The 17255-nt window shown below is 44.2% G+C and overlaps 1 protein-coding gene across 1 annotated transcript; it reads right to left on the bottom strand.

Moving 5' to 3' along the window:
- Window positions 1-14748: 14748 nt before the first annotated feature.
- LOC134970126 (uncharacterized) lies at window positions 14749-16497 on the bottom strand. Its single transcript, XM_063946179.1, has 3 exons — window positions 16363-16497; window positions 16075-16287; window positions 14749-15460 (listed from the first exon to the last, which is right to left on the bottom strand). The coding sequence occupies exon 3, from the start codon at window positions 15447-15449 to the stop codon at window positions 14781-14783; it is 669 nt and encodes a 222-aa protein (XP_063802249.1). The 5' UTR covers window positions 15450-15460; window positions 16075-16287; window positions 16363-16497; the 3' UTR covers window positions 14749-14780.
- Between the last annotated feature and the right edge of the window lie 758 nt (window positions 16498-17255).

Genomic DNA, 17255 nt, shown 5'->3' with positions numbered 1-17255 from the left:
GGCTAGGAACTGCGCGTCTTTTGCGATCAGCAAAGTATTTATACCGGCTGGAGGCCTTTTTGAGAGAAATGTGAATCTTCCTCCAGATTGAAGAAAACTGACTCAGGGCAGTAGTGGCAGCAGGAACATCCATGTGAGGGAGTTCTTGGAAGTCTGGAACACGAGGATGTTGCCCATATACTGCAAAGAATGGAGTTGTCTCAGTAGCAGTGTGGTAGCGGAAGTTGTGGGCAAACTCGGCCCATGGGAGCAGATCAAACCAGTCATCCTGAGAAGATGAAACATACAATCTTAAAAATGTCTCTAGTTCTTGATTTACCCTCTCTGTCTGCCCATTCGTCTGAGGGTGGTAAGATGACGAGAACTTCAGTTTAACCTGCATGGCAGAACAGAGAGCCCTCCAAAACCTCGCTACAAACTGTACACCTCGGTCGGATATTATTTCTGAGGGTAGACCATGTAAGCGGAAAATCTCCCGTAGGAAGATTTGGGCGAGTTTTGGGGCAGAAGGGAGACCCTGGAGAGGAACAAAATGGGCCATCTTGGTAAATCTGTCCACTACAACCCAGATGGTATTGTATCCTTGAGAAGGAGGAAGGTCGGAGATAAAGTCCATGGACAGGTGTGACCAAGGGCGACTAGGAATAGACAATGGTTGTAACTGACCTGCTGGAGACTGACGAGGAGTCTTGTGCTGCATACACTTAGGACAGGATGCTACGAAATCCTTGATGTCAGCTTTCATCTTTGGCCACCAGTATGTCTCAGAGAGGAACTTGAAGGTTTTCAGGACACCGGGATGACCAGTGAACTTGGATTGATGGGCCCAAGACAGCAACTTGGGACGGAGTTCTGGGGAAACAAAAGTCTTACCAGGAGGAGGAGCTGGGGAGACTTGAGATGCAGCAAATACCACTGGACTCAGGATGGAATGTGGAACTGAGTCAGGCGTTTCCTCTTCGGATTCCATAGATCGGGATAAGGCGTCAGCTTTAACATTCTGCGAACCTGGGCGGAAATGAAGCTTAAAGTTAAAACGTGAGAAGAACATAGCCCACCTGGACTGGCGAGGATTAAGGCACTGGGCTGCCTTTAAATATAGCAGATTTTTATGATCCGTGTAGATGTTGAACGGATGTTTGGCCCCTTCCAGGAGATACCTCCATTCCTCGAGGGCCAGCTTAATCGCCAGTAGTTCTTGATCTCCAACGGAGTAGTTAGCTTCTGCAGGGAGGAATTTACGAGAATAAAATCCACAGGGGTGGATTTTCCCATCGGTTCCCTTCTGGGAGAGAACAGCTCCAACTCCAACTGTAGAGGCATCCACCTCCAACTCGAACGGTCTGTTTACATCTGGCTGGGACAGAACTGGAGCAGACATAAAGGCCAGCTTGATCTTCTGGAAGGCCGCTAAAGCCTCTTCTGACCAGTTGGAATGGTCTGCCCCTTTCCGAGATAAGTTGGTAATAGGAGCGATGAGAGTGGAGAATCCCCGAATAAATTTCCTATAGTAGTTGGCAAATCCCAGGAACCGCTGAATAGACTTGAGAGAATTTGGAATGGACCAATTGGCAATGGCTTCCAACTTTGTCGGGTCCATCTGGAGATCCGATCCGGAAATTATATAACCCAGGAAGGGTATAGAGGAAACTTCAAAGGTACACTTGGATAGTTTACCGTAGAGCCGGTTCTCACGAAGACGTCGGAGGACTTCACGGACTTGTAGACGATGAGAGGGAAGGTCTTGAGAGAAGATGAGGATATCATCCAGATAAACAACGAGGTATTTATACAGAACGTCACGGAAGATTTCGTTCACAAAGTGTTGGAACACTGCTGGGGCATTACTCAACCCGAATGGCATTACCAGGTACTCGTAATGACCATCTCGAGTGTTAAAAGCTGTCTTCCATTCGTCACCACTCCGGATTCTGATGAGGTTGTAGGCACCGCGGAGATCTAGCTTGGTGAAGATGCGGGCTCCTTTAACTCTGTCAAATAATTCGGTAATGAGTGGTAATGGATAACTATTTTTAATGGTAATGTCATTGAGACCCCGGTAGTCAATGCATGGACGCAGTCCTCCATCCTTCTTTTTAACAAAGAAGAAGCCTGCACCAGCGGGTGATGATGAAGGACGGATGAATCCCTTCTGTAAATTCTCCCGGATGTAGTCGCTCATCGCTTCAGTTTCGGGAACAGATAACGGGTAGGTACGCCCCCTAGGTGGCTTCTTGCCAGGAAGGAGATCGATGGGACAATCCCATTCTCTATGGGGCGGCAGGACATCCGCGGCCTTTTCACTGAAGACATCAGAGAAATCTTGATAAGCCGCAGGAAGACTTGACTGGGTTTTTACTTCAGTAGACTTAATTGGACAAACTTGGGCTAAACAGGACTGATGGCAATGTGAACCCCATGAAGTAAGTTGTAACGTTGACCAGTCAAACTGTGGATTGTGTAGCTGGAGCCAGGGCATGCCCAAAACGATCTCCTGGGTGGCTTGAGGAATGACTAAGAACTTTATTAATTCTGAGTGTAGGAACCCAACTCCCAAAACCACTGGTGCAGTTTGGTGAGAAATATTCCCCTTGGAGATTCGGCTACCATCCACGGCGGTAATGTAGACTGGGTAAGAAAGTTCACATACAGGCAAGCAAAATTTATTTACCGCAGCTTGGGTGATGAAATTTCCTGCGGCTCCACAGTCCACTAATGCTGATGCAGACTGAAGCCCAACTGAAGTCTCTAAAGTCACAGGAAGGATAAGGTCTTGATTAGAAGGAGCTTGTCTAGAAGATCCCAACTTGACTCCTCCTTTACAAGTCAGGATCTGGCGTTTCCCGAACGCACTGTGCAGGAATTAATCTGGTGACCTGCAGCCGCACAATAAAGACAAAGTCTCTCATGAAGTCTTCTTGACCGCTCCTCAGGAGTTAGGCGGGACCTATTTATTTGCATAGGCTCATCAGAAGGTGGAGACTGGAACTGTACGGAAGGTATCATCCTTGATCTGCGTGGCTCACTCCGAGCACGTTCATTGTTGCGTTCGCGGATGCGAGAGTCCAACTTGATGCACAGGGAAATTAAATCAGACAATTGTACAGGAAGATCGCGGGTTGCCAGTTCGTCCTTGATCTGATCAGAAAGTCCATGCCAGAAAGCTGCTACCAGGGCTTGATTGTTCCACTGAATCTCTGCGGCCAACGTCTGGAACTGGATGACATATTGTCCCATACTACGGGTACCTTGACGAAGTTGGATTAGGTCTGCAGAAGCTGATGTTGCACGACCAGGCTCGTCAAAGATCCGTCTGAAGGTTGACACAAATTCTGTATAGTTGTTAATCAGAGGGTCGGCACGTTCCCACAGAGGAGACACCCAACTCAAAGCAGATCCAGAAAGTAGAGAGATGATGTAGGCAACCTTGGATCTTGACTTGGGGAAATTATGTGACAACAATTCAAACTGGATTTCACATTGGTTGAGAAACCCGCGACATAACTTTGGGCTGCCATCATACTTGCTTGGCACGGGCAGGTGCAGACGTGACACTGGAGCTGATGCAGCCAGCATAGAGGAACTCACAGTACTGGCTGGTGCTGGAGTAACAGGAACTGTAGAAGTGTGTACACTAGGCAGGGATTGCTGTAGTGTATCTATCCGGGAGGACATCCCTTGCAGGAACTGGAACATCTGCTGCTGCGCAGCCTCTTGACCATCCAGACGGGAGACCAGATTTTGCAAGGCCTCTGACCCCACACTCCGTCCTCCATCCGAGTCCATCGATCCTGAACTTACTGTCAGACTTGGTTTTGTCTGTGTCCCCGGAGGGGGCGCTAGTGGGTCAGTGGAGGTGGATGGGAGAAAACGAGGAGGCTGGATTATGTTTCTGCGCATGAGCGCAATGATATTTATTAAACAGATGGTTCACAAAACGGCAGCAGAAAATAACAGTAGGAAATGCAAATGTCAATTGTACAGCGTGGCAGCTGAAAGTCTATGGTAAGAGAATGAATGGTGACTGATGAAATAATAACCGGTAGTGATGATAACAGATGAGTGATAATTTGGCAGAGAATATTCTGGTATGGGAACCAGAGCAGATTAAAACATGGAACCAGCAGAGATGGTGTTGTATGGCAAACCTGGTAGCAGAGGCAGGAGTCTGACTCACAGTGCAGGTGATGAGGCACTGGCAGCAAGCAAGCTGTATCACAGGTGGAGAGATGGAACACACCTGGAGTCAGTCTCTACTGCTAGGCTGAAGCACACAGAGATGGTGGTGAGTGTGAAGCCTGTAGATGGAAGCAGGTATTGCTGGGGCTTGTAGTTCCACGGAGCTGTGAGAAGTAACCAGGAGTACGGAGTCTCAGGTAGAAAGCCAGGAACACGGAACAGCAGGTAGGTATCCAGGTACACGGAGGAAACAGGAACCAGATCCTTACACATGAGTCGCAGGAGTGACACAAAGTTCAGGATGCCTGCAGACTGATCCTGCAGCTTCATATATACCCCTTGTTAAACAGTCATTGGTGGAGTGAGGAAAAGTGGGTGCGGCCAAGCACCGGATTGGCCGCCGTATGCTGACTGCTGGAGGCTGTCATGGCGGCGCCCATGCCGCGGCCTAGCGGGAACGCGGCGTGCTACACGCCCGCTATCACAGGAGCGCTCCCAGGCCCAGGATGGCGTCTGATGGCAGAGACGCGGATGACAGCTGAACGCAGGGACCCAGGACGGAGTCCGCAGCGGCGGACAGATGTCAGCTTGGTGAGTCGATTCCTGACACCTGTGTGTTAATTACAAATGAGCGAGTTCAGTTTGTAGAAGACTCAGATCTTTTTGGATTCCAAAATGAGGCAAACCGTCATCCTCTAAGCTTTGGTTTCTAGCAGGTTTTGGATTCTATATAAGGGTGCCACAGCCAGGACTCCATTTCAATCTCAGGCATGCTGCTTTATGCTGCACTCTATTCTGTAAATTGTCTGTGCTGAGACTCCAAACTCCAGTGCTCTGTACAATCAGTGAAGTGTAGGGGTATGCTGCTGTATGTTGTGCTGTAGTCTGCTGTAAACTGACTATGCTGAGACTCCAGACTCCAGTGCCCTGTATAGTCAGTGATGTATAGGGGCATGCTGCTGTGTGCTGCGCTATACTCTGCTGGTTAAATTGGCTGTCCATCTAAAGTGGCTTTTAAAAGAAATTAATTATTTTAAGTTTGCCCAATCTGTGTGTGCACTGTACACCTGTGCATTTATTATTTACATACATAATAAAATTAAAGTCCTGAAAATTGCCATGGTGAGAGTTGAGATATGAAGTTAAAAATAAAGATATTTTATTGTTTGTACAATTTGGTGCATTTACCTCAGTGAACTTTGTTTAAAGCCCTGTGACTCCATGCAGTGTGAACCGAACTGCAAGTAAAAAAAAAAACTAAAATCTAGATAGGTTCTATTGTTTGTACTGTTTGGTGCACTTTACCCTAGTTTGCTTTTTTCAAAGTCCTTTTACTCCACACAGATTGAACTGAGCTGCAAGTAAAAATATAAAATAAAAATCTATTGTTTGTACTGTTTGGTGTGCTTTACCATGGTGCACTTTGTTCAAAGCTCTATAACTCCATACAGTTTAAACAAAGCTGCAAGTTAAAAAAAAATATATAGATCTATTGTTTGTACTGTTTGGTGTGCTTTACCCTAGAATGCAGTTCTCAAATTCCTGTGACTCCGCGAAGTTTGAACCGAGCTGCTAGTTCATAAACCCAAAAGATAGATCTATTGTTTGTATGGTTTGGTGCATGTTACCTTAGCGCACTTTGTTCAAAGCCCTGTGACTCAACACAGTTTGAACCAAGCTGCAAGTATATGTATATATATATATATATATATATATATATATATATTTATATATAAAGTTGGTGTGCTTTTCCATGCTTCAGCAAATAGAGGTGCAGCAAAAAGCCATCCACAGCTACACAACAAGCCATTACATTGGGAGAGGAGGGAGAATGTACCTTAGTGCACCGCAGTTGAGAATACTTTCTGTGTTGTGCAAGGTGCTGATAACCATTCAAAGTACTACCTAGACTTTTGGAAAAGCACCTTCAGAAATTGAAGGAGGAGATGAAGCACAGCTATTCTCTGCTAAGTATGTCTCACTTACAGATCTAGTGTTTTATTTGCTTTGCCAAGATCTAATGGTTGCCAATATCCTGAAATCGGATCACTACATTTGGTGACCATGCTTGATCATTTAAGTCATATGTTGTGTCTTTCTTTCCAACTGACTCAGATCTTGAGAGATGCAAAGAACCTCTGGTGAGCAAGTTATCAGCTTAAGTGGCACATGACACAACAACACCTTCCAGTCAGGAAAAAGCTCAGCTTTCCCAAAAGACCCAGTGGTGATGCAATATAGTCAACACAACATTTTGACATCTGGTCAAGTCTAAAAGAAGTTAGTGACACCATACCATAACTCCATTTAATATGGTCACCTTCCAAAGAATGGGGGAGGATTATTTAAAAGACAGCATACAAATAGGCATGTTACAAAGTAGCTTTGAGTACTGGAAGGAAAAAAAGGCAATTTGGAGGCCCTATAAACTTGCTTTCCATTACTTAAGCTGCCCACCCTCCAGTGTGTACTCTGAAACAGTTATCAGCACAGAGTGGAACCTTGTCAGCGATCGGTGTAGTCGGCTACTTCCTCAAAATGTGGAAAAGATGATGTACATAAAAAGGAACTGGAAATTCGATGAGGAAGACCTTTCCTGGCAATTACATCAAAGTACATTGATTTCTGTAATTGTGGATTCCAGCAGGGGGAGAATAAAAACACTGATGTGGATGAGATCTTGCCACTTTAGGGAGAAAGCCTTAACAGCACTGTTAGCTTAGCTTGTGCTGATTGGTAGCTTGCTTTGTGGATGCCCAAACAAACCAAGAACTTCAGCCAAAAAAGTGGAAGCCCCTGTTGCTGAAGTGCTTGGTTTGTTAAACTATGCATGTCCTTTTTGATATCCAACATAAGGGTGGGTAGGAGCAGGGCTGTCTTTTCATATGGGTTCAATGGGCAGTTGCCCAAGGGCCCCAGGAGTATAAGGGCCTTAGGCTGATATCTGAGGGACCTCTTTTCCAGGGGAAACAGATTTTTGAAAATCATCCCTGGAAAACCGGAAATATCCAACTTCAAAGTAGTGTTCCCCATCCGAGCCTGTTAATTGCTCTTCCCAGCCAGATATCTCTTCTAGCAGCTGGTCCCTGCTCCAGCTCCACTCACATGGTATTCAGTTTTAGATGTTCGTCTGTGGATTGCTCTGGTTACTGAACTCTGATCCTCAAGTCCCCAGTACCTCCTAAAGGTGGGACTCTCTATTTTTTTTTTTATCCCATTGATTGCTAAGATATCTATTTCCAGAAACTGGAGATATCTGCAGTCAAACAAGCTGCCCTCCCACCAGAAAATGATGAATATTAAGCCCACTCCACTATCCACCCCTCCCCTGAATATTAAGCACCCCCTACCACCCTGGAAGTTATGTACCAGAGCGCTTTCATTCAGCCCAATGCCCCCCTTCTACAGTTTAGTGTACTCCCTCCATGCCCATCTCCCACCAACTGTGCAGTAAAGCAGCAATTAGCAGAAATGACTGATCTAGGTCCTTCTTTCTGAGTGGAAGATAGAAAAACCCCTACTGCCCAAGGGACATCAAAGCTACCACTGATAGCATCCCCCACTCATACTGCTGGAGAATGGGTAGGAGCCCAAGTGCATTGCTTTGCCCAGGGGCCTACACTACTGTTAAGACGGCCCTTGGTGGGAGAGCCAAGGGACAGTTCCATCTTGCATCACTTTTCTTCCACTGTTGTGTGGCAATGTTTCATATATGTGCTATAAACTGCCATGTGATTGTAATGAGACAGCTCAGAGGGGCAAAGTGGCAGATATAACAGTTTACAGTTAAAAATAGGTTCTTATTGGAAGCATATGCGTATAACAAACAAGGTGTAACTACAAACAGCCTTGAATAAAACAAATCTGCAATCGCTTACAAAATTAAATGTATTTTCATACATGAAATTGCAATACAATATTTACACAGTGTTAAGCAGGAAATTGTACAACGACCATAAAGAATACAAGCACTAATATACAATAAAGTGTAATATTCAAAAGGAGTATATAAGTATACAGAAAATAATAAAATATGATTAAAACGTACAGAAAGTTATTAATTGTACTTCATTCAATTTTATTTTGCCTTTAAAAGCGGTATACACAAACCGATGCATTTAGCGTTATATCATTCATTGGCTGTTCCAACTATATTTTAGAGATGTACGTGTTTTGGTTTTGGCTCTAATTCATTATTGTGTTTTGGTTTTGGCAAAACCACCATCAAGTGTTTTGGTTTAGATTTGGATTTGGATTCGGTTTAAAATCGAATAAAAAAAATCGATAATCATTTATATAAATTTTTTTTTTTTTATAAAAATCTATAAAAGCTAAAATCATGTAATTTTTGTCCCCAGCCTTTGACAGAATGCTTGTATTAAAGGATATTTTTGTATTTTGCATTTAATCAACTATTATTTTGTGTCTTTTGTTGTTTTCTTATTCAACTTTTATCCACATACAGTATTTTTTGAACTGAACCAATTCACATTTAAGTAATCAATAAAAATATAAATTTCAGACAATACTATAGTCAAGACAACACTAAAGAGGTATTTTAACTTCTTACTATTTTCTTTACCAGAGATCAAAATGTGCACCTCAGTGTACTACAAATAAAGTTTATAGCTAAAGTGTATTTGTAACTGTTGTTCACACAAATATTTTCTCTTTTTACCTCTTTTTAAGGTACTCTAGATTCTAGTCAGTGCATTAGAATGTTCACGGCAGCATAGAGTGTTTCAGGAGATGAATATGCTGACTATATGTTGATAGAGACAGTTACTTGTCCACTCTTGTGCTTATGTTAATTAGGACAGGGCTGCATGGAGAGCCTGCAGTGCCAGGATGTGAGGATCGGGATAGATTCAACAGGAAACCACAGACAGAATTATATAGTATAAAGGACAGAGTCTACGTAGCATCATGCTAGATTCATATCAAATTAATGCAGGAATACTGTGGTGCCAAATCCACTACTATATGAAATTACACTTATAGATCCAACAATGTTACTTTTCTGTAACTATTAGGAACACTATGTAACTTCATCCCAGTCGCCCAGAGGCAAGATAGATCTTGGCCCCCCAATGCCAACTTGTAAAATGAATGACACGCCCATATCCTATGAAAATTAGTTGTATAGTGCGACTCAGTACTAACCATCCAGTTACAGCCCTTATCGCGCAAATCTGTTATGCTTACATTTGTCCATTGATTCAGATCCAAGTAAAGTCACTGATTCCATCTTTGTGAGCTCCAGACAATATAAAGAGCATTTTAGTGACTGCCGAGAATACAGAGAACAATTTTATGACCGCCAGACAGAGCAATTTTGTAACTGCCAGACAATAGTGAGAGCAACTTTGTGACCACCACACAATACTGAGAGAAATATTGTCTTCATCAGACAATACTAAGAGAAATTTTGTGATCACCAGATAACACTGAGAGCAATTTAATGACTGCCACTTAAAGCTTTTTTTGTGACAATATGGTGAGCATTTTTGTGACTGCCAGACAATATGGCGAGCATTTTTGTGATTGCCAGACAATATGAAAAGCATTTTTGTGACCGCCAGACAATATGGAGAGCATTTTTGTGATCACTATGTAATGCAGCGTGTTGCAGTAACTGCCATATAATGTAGAGAACATTGTAGTGAGCTTCATAATATACAGAGAGTGTTGGAGTGACCTTCATAATATACAGAGAGTGTTGCAGTGCCTGCCTATACACCCACCCACTCTACGTCCAGGAGTTCTGCCTGATGTTACATACACATATATAGACACTACACATATACAGTTACACAGACACATTTATAGTGACACTGACACATACTGTATATATACACAGACATACAGATGGAGCCCACTTCATCTTTGCCTTTAATAGGATTAACTGAGCCAGGCAGTTGGACTTAATCCCCTGCTGTAATGACTTAATCCCCTGCTCTAGTGTTCTCTCTGCATTGTATTGCAGCTGAGAACAATAGATGAAAGGCTTATGCTAATAAATCATGGTGCACCCCTAGGTGTAGCAGAGAAGCCAAGATGAGCGTAGCTTCATCTGTATGTATATATATATATATATATATATAGTTACACAAACACATATACAGAGTTACAGACACATACATACAGTTACACAGATGGGTTACGTTCAAGATCCCAGCTGTCGGGATCCTGCTAGTAAAATACCAACAGCAGAATCCCAACAGCCGTCAGAACACTGATGCCGGAATATAGAAAAGGGGAGGATCCCAATGCCAGAATCCCGAAACCCGGAATCCCAAAGGTAAGTATAGCCAGGACGGTTAGGGTTAGGCTGCAGGGGGTGGGAGGTTAGGGTTAGATTGTGGAGGGGGGTGGGGGGTTAGGGTTAGGTTGTGGAGGGGGGTGGGGGTTAGGGTTAGGCACCAAGGGAGGGGGGGATTTATGTTTAGGCACTAAAGGTGGGAGGGTTATGCTGCAGTAAGTGGGGGGTTAGGTTTAGGCACTAACCATGGAGGTTAGGGTTAGGCATTTAGGGTGGAGGTTAAGGTTAGGCTGTGGTAAGGGATGGTTAGGGTTAGGGGGTAGGGGGGAGTTAGAATCCTCAACTCACCCCTGTGGGATCTTCAATATTGGAATGCCGGCATTGAAATTCTGACCACAGATTTCCTATCTCATACCCAACCCACACAGACACATATAATCACACAAGTACATACAGATGTGTCTTGCTCAGGGGTTTGACTAGGTGTGGATGGATGGTACTTAGCACAGAGTACATTTGCACTGTGCGCTCACCATCCGCACCGATCGTCTACCGCCAGCTGCAGTGCTGCCCACTATTACAAATAATAGTAGCGTTGCACCTGGTTCCTCTGCTGGATGCACAGTTGCTGATGTACATTATAGCTGGCAGCGCTGCTGGGTCTCCAGGTGTGCTTCGCCCTGCTTCTCCCCCTCCTCTTTAACTCATGCAGCAGTGTCCCTGCACCATACAGCCCGGGCCAGAGACGGGCCTCCTCCCAGCAGGCAGTCACACAAGGTATGCTGGGAGCCAGGAGGTCGGAGTTTAAAGAGAGTGGCGGCAGTTCCTGCATCAGCAGCTCTGACTCCACAGTCTACCACTGCCACCAGCACAGGGACATCCCCCCCCCCGCCACTGCCATAGCCCCCGCACTCCAGAAAGAGGAATCTTAGCTCCGGCACCACCATCGACAGATGAGTGCACTGCTGTCATCATCACATTGGTACCTGTGTGTATGTCTCTCCCCCATGTGCTCCACCCCTCTCCCTCTGTATCCTTCCCACCACTCTCTCTATCTACTACTTTTCTTTATCTCTCCCTCCCAACCATATCTCTCTCTCCCTTCCCTCTCTCTCCCTCCCTCCCCCATCCCTCTCTCTCTCTCTCACGTGACTCTACCTGCCGTAATGTGTAAAAGGGGACTCTACCTGCCATACTGTGTTAAAGGGGACTCTACCTGGTGTAATGTGTAAAAGGGGCTCTACCTGGCGTAATGTGTGATAGGGGTTCTATATGGACTAATGTGTAAAAGGGGCAATACCTGGTGTAATGTGTAAAAGGGGGCTCTACCTGGTGTAATGCGTAAAAGGGGACACTACCTGGCGTAATGTGTATAAGGGTCTCTACCTGGCATAATGTGTGACAGGGGCTCTACCTGGTGAAATGCGTAAAATGGGGCTCTACCTGGCGTAATGTGTAAAAGGGAGCTCTACCTGGCGTAATGTGTAAAAGGGGTCTCTACCTGGAGTACTACATAAAAGGGGCTCTAACTGGTGTAATGTGTATAAGTGGCACTGCTGTGCTGCATAATTTGAATAATGGAGACTACTGTGTGGCGGGATATGGATTGGTATTATTTTGTGACCATGCACCCTCCCCATGAAGCCACGTCTCTGTTTTACATAGGAGAAGGCACCAATTCTCTTTCTGGCACAGGGCACAAAATGTCTAGTTACGGCTCTTATCTCGTTACAATGTTGCTGCGTATAGAATGAATGAATGGGAGCACACATGGCTCTTATTCACTTCAATGTATAGCATAGTGTATGCTATGCTGTGACCTGTGTGCTGTGATGCAAATGCATCACAGCCACAGTCTAAAAGTACACATCTGTACATAGTTACTGAGACACATATATACATAGACATATACTATATACATAGTTACACACATAGACACACATATACACAGACACTATTTAATTTAATGTTGATTACATCTCACACATTGATAGTTATCACTGAATGAGGACTGTGGCAGCACCATCCCTACTATACCCATTACATGTTACACTGCAGGAATCCCTGCTCCCTCTTTGAATACTGCTGCCTTCTTTCTCCTGTCCCTTCTGATAGCATCCAGTATGGCCCCTTGAAGGAGGAATGCCCAGGATGCATGCCCCCAGAGACTGAGAGCTGCCATTTCTCACTGCAATCAGCTACGCCCCCCCCCCCCCTCATCTGGGGTCAGGAAGTACTATATGTCAGTCAGTGTCAGTTAGGGGGAAGTATTTGATTAGAAAGGAACGGCTGCGGCCAATAAGAGCTGCAGCTTTCAGATAACTGATACTTAGGGGTAAATTTACTAAGCTCCCGATTTTGACCGAGATGCGTTTTTTTCATCAAAGTGTCATCTCGGTAATTTACTAAACACTAATCACGGCAGAGATGAGGGCATTCGTAATTTTTTGCAAGTCCAAGTAAAAAATTACGAATGAATACACCATCGGTCAAATTACGCCTGTTTAGATATGAATCTCGGTCATTTACTATCCATTCGTAATTGTAATTGCTGCCGTGAAAATGCATTCGCGGCCGCGAAAAATTACACATCGTATTTTTTTCCTAAAAAAAAACGCGCCAGCATTTGAAAACCGTGTTTACATGTGTACTCAATTATTGATTACTCACACCTGAATGTTTGGCCCTATAAAAGTGTTCCAGGCACATTTTGAACTTCTCTCACTCTGAAATGGCGGCTGTGGTGTGTGCCAATGATTTTTGGTTTGCTGTGGGATACCTTAGACTGCTCCATGAGGCTTCCAGGAATCAGGCCCAGGTAAGTGAACATGGTCAACAGGTTGTCCAGGTACCGCGGAGGCTACGCCAGCCTCGTTTTTTTAGAGGGCGTTTAAACTTAAATGCATTGTCCGATGATAGGGTCATACAGATGTTCCGCCTAAATAGAACCAACATTTTCCACCTGTATGACCTTGTCAAACTGGGCATAGACCCTGAGACAGCACGCTCTCGCTCTGTCTCAGGCCTACACAAACTCCTGGCTGTGTTACACTTTATGGCTACTGGGAGCTTCCAGGCTGTGGCAGGCGACGTCATTGGTATCTCACAGCCCACCTTTTCCAGATATTTGAATCAGGTGAGTCTAAAAATACATAGGCGGTTATGTCTAAGTGTTGCTTCTGTAAGTACAAACAACACAGTATTGTAGAGAATACCTAACATGACACTCACCTTAGCTTGTTTAATGTCCACTCAGGTTTTGGATGTGTTGGAGCCACACATTAATGCCTCAATCTGCTTCCCTACCGAGGAGTCGGAGTGGAGTGCTGTCAGGGTAGCTTTCTATGAGCTTGCTGGCATGCCCAATGTGCTGGGGGCCATAGATTGCACACACGTTCAGCTGAGATCACCTAAGGGCCGCCAATATATATATACTAATAGGCATCTGGCACAATCAACTAATGTCCAGGTGGTCTGTGATGCAAACATAAAAATTATGAGTGTTGTTGCAGGTTACCCTGGTGGCTGCCATGACTCCTTCATCCTCAGTCAGTCATCGCTCTTCGATAAATTTGAGGACGGACAAATGCCTGATGGCTGGCTGTTGGGTATGTTTAAAATGTTTTGTGTGTATGTCTTTTAACTACAAACTCGAGTTTTGATTAGGTGAAAGAATAATCTAACATATGTACTAATGTTGACTATATCTGTTTTTCAGGTGATGGGGGTTACGGCTGCTACTCTTGGCTCCTTACTCCATTGTCCCAACCTGATTCTCCTGCTGAACACAGTTACAATCATGCACATAAGGCTACGCGGAATGTGATAGAAAGATGTTTTGGTGTGCTGAAGTCACGGTTTCGGTGTCTGGATAAATCTGCAGGCCTTTTGTTGTATAGTCCCTCAAAGGTGACTAGAATTGTGTTCTGCTGCTGTTTTCTCCATAATCTGTGTTTAAACCAACATCTGGCACATGATGAGGGAGAAAGCAGTCAGCAAGCAGAGGAGTTAGACCCATCTGGTGACAGTGTGAGTACATATGTAGGGAGGCAGGTACGGCAAGAAGTGATCCTGCGCTATTTTTCAGGTCAGTTTTAGTAGGCTGTAATTATCCTTGACTAAACACTTTACACTACTTTCTATTGTGTGTTTTGTAACTTACTGTTTGTTGTTTATAGTGGTGTGTACATTGTACTTAGTTTATGCTAAAAATACATTTTCAGTCATTACCCATGAAAAACATACATACATACAGAGCAGCTTCGACAATGTTTGAGACGGACACAGGAAGTTGTGTGTTTGTCAAATACAAATTTTTATTTTGCAAATCACATTGGGGTTATTTTTTCCGCTTGTGTGTGCTGGGTGCTGTGCTTTGTGCTGGCTCACTGGCACGTGCTCTGGAGGAACGCCGAACAGGGGAGGTTACTGGCGTTTGGATAGGGGTCGTGGTCCCCGAGCTGGAGGTTACTTGGTGAGCTCCCATCAATGTAATATTGCTGCTCAAATTATTAATGCTTGCAATCAGTTGAGTGTTGGTTGCAGTGTGGCTGGCTACAATCCGGGATAAGGACTCATTCACAACCTGGTTGTGCTGAATGAGCTGAACGAGTGCCTGCTGATGGCGCTGTTGCTCATCTATGATGCGCGTTAAATGAGCAAGCATTTGGCTGTTGTCAGCCCTTATTTGCTCCATTGAGGTTGCCATTCGCCCTACTTGTACAATCAGTCTGCCCGAGTTGCGACTAATGCGCGGTAGATGATGGGGCAGACTGGCAAGGTGTTGTGTATGTGCGTTCAGGCTGGCATTGCTTTGGGCCTGTTGGCTTGTCCAACTGGCCCAAAAGTCATCTGGTATTTGGGTTGGGGGCGGAGCTTGTGCCAGTTGTGGACTGATGGAGGCTTGGGGGATATCCTGCAGCTGTATTGGCTGGCTTGGGTCAACAGGTGTAAGTTGCAGTGTGATGGTTGCCTGTTGGTCTTGTCCCTGCTGGTCCACGTCGGCCATCAAGCTGGGCTCTGTATGGGGTGGCCAACATGCAATGTTTATTTGTCAATTTGTTTAAAGGCTACTTCTACACATTACTACATTCATAATACTCCATTTGTATAGTTTTTGGCGTTGTTTTTCAAAACTTATAATGTTTTTTTTGTTCAAAAACATATATACCAACACAGGCGGCCACATAGACAGATTTGCATAATCCACACCTAACTACCTCCCCTCCACAGCATTACAGTGTTATATCACCTCCCCTGACCACGATATAGACTACTTACCTGGATAGTCCAGATGAGCGGAGCCAGTAAGCCATCTACATACTGGACAGGGGAGATGTGTGAACAATATAATGTTGTGGATGCTGTTTTTGTTTGGGAATTTTATTGGTATTTTATTTTAATGTGCACGTGTGTGGCCAAATTTTAAACAAATGTCTGTTATTTATTAAAAATGATGTTGGCGAGATCATCCACTAAGACCTTTTAAAAAAAAACATTTTCACCTTTAGCAATTGAAGACGTAACATCACATTGCTTGTTCTGGAAAACATGTAATCTCAAAACCAACTAACAACATATTAACTGTACTGTGTATATTATTGCCTATGTGTTTAATTTCTGTTTTTACTCACCAGATAACTGAGGTGATCGGGGCTCATCACTCTGCGAACTCGCCAATAGTGCCAGTGGTGGCTGGGGTGACACTGCCGAAATGCGTCGCCTGGGTGGGGATGATGGAGCCGCAGATTCCGTGCCAAGACGTCGTGTCTTACTTGGCCTCCTGGGTAAGTGGCCCGAGCCCTGTGATGGGCGCCTTACAGGAGGTCGGCTTCCAGAAGCAGAACCTATGTGAAAATATAAACATTAATATTTTGTACTTCTATGTGTTTTCAGAATATGTGACTACAGTGAAGTCTTACCTGCAATCCCAGCCTCATCCTGACTTGTCTGAGGCCTGTCTGGCCGGCTGGTCTGTGGGACTGTTGAAAAAGTGGACCAAACATTATTACCATGCTTTGTGTAAAAATTATAACTGCAAAGCCTTAGTGTACTGTAACCATCTATTAGGTATTGGATAAACAAATAATTTCTGATTAAGAGCTTCAAGCTTCATTATTTTGTGTTGTATATCCAAATGTACATGATGTTGCACACAATAAATCTGTTACATTTGAGAATTATGCCTCAGATATTGCAGAGATTGACTACTTGCAAATGTTTGAAAAATGTAATATTGGAATAATTGCACCGTTTTTCAGAAGTAAATAAATCTAAAAATATTTTTAAAATAAGCATACAACACAGATGTCCAAGCAATATCGCAAAAAATATTTTATTTAAAAAAAAAAACAGCAGCCATTGCACATGTTTTTGCGCAATATTAAATTTACCAAACAGCCAATGCAAGGTGAAAAAAGCAAATTCGAAACACAAACACACCTTAAGGGTGCATAGGCCTGAAATATGTGAAACACAATTTATGCATCCTTTACCCTTTAAAAATGACATTTACAACATTTAGAGGACATTTAAATAAAAATCTAACAAATCAAACTTACCATCCTGCGTGGGTCGGTCCGAATCCCGGACATGAGTAGCAGACACCACTTCGGCAGGAATCAATGCCCGCACAGGCTCCTCCCAGTCCCGATAGGTGGCCCGGAAAGGGGGGCCACCTCCGGTTTTTCGTGCAGATTTGGACTCTTTGGCCATCTTGGCCTTGACACGCCGCTTTATATCATAAAACCTCTTGCGGCACGTGTCCTCAGTCCGCCTCACCACACCCTCACTATTCACGGCAAGTATTACTTGC

This window comes from Pseudophryne corroboree, chromosome 11 (assembly GCF_028390025.1).
Source record: "Pseudophryne corroboree isolate aPseCor3 chromosome 11, aPseCor3.hap2, whole genome shotgun sequence".
Lineage (NCBI taxonomy): Eukaryota > Metazoa > Chordata > Amphibia > Anura > Myobatrachidae > Pseudophryne > Pseudophryne corroboree.
The sequence above is the reverse complement of the archived record's forward strand: the minus strand, read 5'-3'. Positions and strand labels throughout refer to the sequence as shown.